Here is a 4,052-nt window from a genome sequence, read left to right as displayed (position 1 = left end):
ATCGCGCACGTGGGGGGCGGTTGGCGCCCTGAAACCCGGAAGCCCCGCGCGCCGCGCACCCGCTGCGCTGACGGGTTAACGCTCCTTCGGGAGGGGGCGGGGCGTGCGCTCGAGGGGCGTGACCAGCGGCGGCGCCGGGACCGCCCACTGGTTGCCCCGCCCTTTCCTGGCTCTGCGCAGCGGGAAGTCAGCCCCTGGTTGTGGCGCGTGCGCAGAAGCCCCGCCCCGCCTCGGCCCCACCCCCACGCCCGCAGCAGCCGCTGCCGCCGCCACCTCTCCCTTCCTCTGCGCTTTCCTCCGCCTCCTCCGGCGCCGTCGCTCGCGTAGGGCCCTGGCGTCAGACGCGCGTGGGCGGGGCGAGTGCGGCGGGGGGTATAAGTAGAGGGTGCAGGAGGCGGTGCTTCCCCTTCTCCCCGGCGGTTAGTGCTGAGAGTGCGGAGTGTGTGCTCCGGGCTCGGAACACACATTTATTATTAAAAAATCCAAAAAAAATCTAAAAAATCCTTTGAAAAAACCCAAAAAAAATTTACAAAAAATCCGCGTCTCCCCCGCCGGAGACTTTATTTTTTTTCTTCCTCTTTTATAAAATAACCCGGTGAAGCAGCCGAGACCGACCCGCCCGCCCGCGGCCCCGCAGCTCCAAGCAGGAACCCAGAGACCGAGGCCTTCCTGCCGCCCGGACCCAGCACCGCCAGCCTCGCTCCCCCGGTTCCACGGCCGTTGAGTACGCGTCGATTCCGGTTGAATTTTGTCCCTCTGCGCTCGCCCCCGCTCCCCTCCCCCCGGCTTCGTCCCCCGGCCCCGCACTCGCTCTTCTCCTCTCACGGGAAAGGTCGCGGCCTGCGGCCCCGCGGGCAGCCGTGCCGAGATGAACCCCAGCGCCCCCAGCTACCCCATGGCCTCTCTGTACGTGGGGGACCTGCACCCCGACGTGACCGAGGCGATGCTCTACGAGAAGTTCAGCCCGGCCGGGCCCATCCTCTCCATCCGGGTCTGCAGGGACATGATCACCCGCCGCTCCTTGGGCTACGCGTACGTGAACTTCCAGCAGCCGGCGGACGGTGAGCGGCAGGCCGGAGGGTGGCGGGCGGGCGGCCATGCGGCCGGGGCGGCGGGCCTACCGGGCCGGGCGAGGGGGCGGGAGGGCACGGCGCCGCAGCCCCTCGCGGGCCGGCACTTCCTCCTCTGCGACCATTTTCTCGCCATCGGTCGCTCTCAAACTTTAGGGCGATGACGCGCCGGGAGGGTGGGTGAAATAGCCTTCACCGTGCTCCCGCCATAAGCTGTGGGGTCCGGGGGTTTCGAGCCCCTTCCTGGAGCAGCGAGTGGAGGCGCCCCTCCATCCTGCCCTGGCCCGGCACTCGTGCTGGGGAGGAAGTACGATTCAGTGTTGGGAAATACCACGTGTTGAACCCTGTAACCTCACAGGCCCGAGGCCTGTTCCTGCCGGTGGCTCAATCGCTGGGAGGAGCCCAAGGCTTTTGAAAAAAGTTAATTGAATGATGCCTGGTGGTGGTCCTTAGGGTCGTAAGCTTGTTCCTAAAAACACATCCCTGGCCTGTGGACCGGGAAAGGCACCTTATACCAAGTACACTTGCCTGGGGTTTTCCCTAGATAGGAAGTATTTTCTGTCTTGAACCATGTAGTGGAGGAGGGGATGTGGAAGACTCGAGGGCACCAGACACCTTGGCTCATTTCAAACAAATTAGTTAGATCTTAAGTTTAATAGAAGTGGTTGTTTATACATGGATAATTTTTTTCTAAAATAGCACCTGTAGTTACGAATCTTAAACATGTTGACTAGTTTTGGTTATAAATATTAGGGTAACCTGGATCGGATTATGCTGAATTAGTTGCATCCAACTAATGAAATCTTCTTTTAATTTTTCTTCATAAAGTGGTTTAGTATAGCCATGAATCTTGGGATAATTGAGAAGTAACACATTGAGTTTATATTCTTAGGTTTGACAATTCATTGAAACAGAAGTCAGAATAATCATCAGAATCAGATAAGGTCTGTGGCCTGATATGTTGTTAGGGTTTTACTAGAAGTCGGTTCTGTCTGGGTTTTGTCAGGAAGACTGGAGTTAAGGAGTGATCAGTTTCTCACTAGATTAAAGGTGATACTTACTGATTTGGGTTAAGCAGAATCCTAAGTGATAGGAAGCCTGAAGTTGTAAAGGTGCACTGCAGGTAGCCTGTCCTGCTCTTTAAGGGACACTTTAGTATCCCTTCATTACAGCTCAACTGGAGGTGACAGGATGTAAGGTAAAGGAAGATAACTTGGGGAGCAAGTAACCGAAAGAACTAATACGAAAAGAAAACTTTAAAGACTTGAAGCTTAGTGGTTTTCTTTTTGTTAATCTAGAAAAACCCAGTTTTTACAAGTCCTCGGATTTGAAAATTTGAGCCTCATATTGCCATGGTTATAGTTAACTTTCTACATTTATGTCAGTGGACCAATATTCCAACTGCTCAGAATCTTGCCTCGTCTGTCTTCCATTTTTGTGGCTGTATGCTCAATGTTCCATCTTTCCAAATGTTTTTTTTTTAAACTAGCTTTTTCCTTTTTACAATATTTTCTTACATACTGCAGCAATGGACTAGGGTGCTGCTAGTGACCAGTATTCAGTTTAGTAGGAAAATGTGACTCATTTAAAAAAAAAACCAAGCTTGAGCAAAGTCAGCATGACTGGGGTGCTTAGGAGGTGTGGCCAATTGATAATGAGCTGGCTGCTGATTATCACTATTCTAGGAACTATAAACTTCGTTTGTAGAAAAGTGGTTGGGGGGGGCTGGGTGTGGTGGTCTCTGTACTTAATCCCAGCGCATGTGTGTGTCTGTTGAGGAGCCTGGGCTACATGAGTTCTAGGAAAGCCAAAGCTACATAGTTCAAAAAAAGAAAGGTGGCTAAAAAAAAAAAAAAAAAAACCTTGTCCTGTCAGTAACTACAATTATTAGTGGGATTTGAAATTTGCTTCAGGCATTCAAGTGGACTGGTTTGTTTCCCCTTGAAGGTCTGGTCTCTTATTTGATCATTTAGGATATGTAATGGGTACATGGTTGAGGTGGCTGGACTTCAGGCCAGCCTGGGCTGCATAGAGACCTTGTATCAAAAAAAAAGTTTCAACTTTAGCATTTCTTTTACAGCACAAGTATACATAATTCAATCTTTTGTTGGGCTTTGAAATTGTAGGATAGGCTTTGACTGGAAGAAATTGTTAATTATGATGATTTAAGGTTAAGGTTACAGTGTAGTGAGGTCCATACTTTAAAGAGGAAGTTGAACTGAGGCCACATGGCTATCTTTTTACTCACTGTTACTGGTAATTTTATATAAAGTGGCTAATGAAATTATTCTGAAAATGTATTTCTTGTAGCGGAACGTGCTTTGGACACCATGAATTTTGATGTTATAAAGGGCAAGCCAGTACGCATCATGTGGTCTCAGCGTGATCCATCACTTCGCAAAAGTGGAGTAGGCAACATATTCATTAAAAATTTGGACAAATCCATCGATAATAAAGCACTGTATGATACGTTTTCTGCGTTTGGTAACATCCTTTCCTGTAAGGTAAGCTCAGATGTAACGGGTCAGTATTTGCCGTGTTGTGCTACTTTTAGATTTGGAAGTGACATTTGTGCTGTCTGTTAATGCTGTCATTATTTCTGAAGTTCCTGGGATTAGATGGCTAACATTTCTACAAAGTAGAAAAGCAATAGCAAGTAATAAAAAGTGAGTGTTCTGTTTAACCCTAGGTGGTTTGTGATGAAAATGGCTCCAAGGGCTATGGATTTGTACATTTTGAAACACAGGAAGCAGCTGAAAGAGCTATTGAAAAAATGAATGGGATGCTTCTAAATGATCGGAAAGTGTAAGTGTAACTGCATCTTTTCGTGGACATCTTCAATCTGTTTTTAATAGTTAGTTCTCCATCGGTTTAAACACTAGTAAATACAGCTAACTGGAACTGGACTTGGTAGCATGCCTTTAATCCCAGCACTTGAGAGGTAGAAGTGGAGGCAGGCAGGTCTCTATAAGATCTTTGAGG

General features: G+C 49.1%; 1 protein-coding gene across 1 annotated transcript in view; it reads left to right on the top strand.

The window, feature by feature from the left end:
• Window positions 1–403: 403 nt before the first annotated feature.
• Pabpc1 (poly(A) binding protein cytoplasmic 1) overlaps window positions 404–4,052 on the top strand; it is a 12,716-nt gene continuing 9,067 nt past the window's right edge. Inside the window, exons 1-3 of the mRNA XM_028766246.1 lie at window positions 404–1,061; window positions 3,381–3,574; window positions 3,760–3,875. Coding sequence (XP_028622079.1) covers window positions 869–1,061; window positions 3,381–3,574; window positions 3,760–3,875 — 503 coding nt within the window. The 5' untranslated portion in view covers window positions 404–868. The remainder of the gene's footprint in view (window positions 1,062–3,380; window positions 3,575–3,759; window positions 3,876–4,052) is intronic.

This window comes from Grammomys surdaster, unplaced genomic scaffold (assembly GCF_004785775.1).
Source record: "Grammomys surdaster isolate TR1022 unplaced genomic scaffold, NIH_TR_1.0 63, whole genome shotgun sequence".
NCBI classification, from domain to species: domain Eukaryota; kingdom Metazoa; phylum Chordata; class Mammalia; order Rodentia; family Muridae; genus Grammomys; species Grammomys surdaster.
Note: the sequence above shows the minus strand (reverse complement) of the source record. Positions and strands in the feature narration are given on the sequence as shown.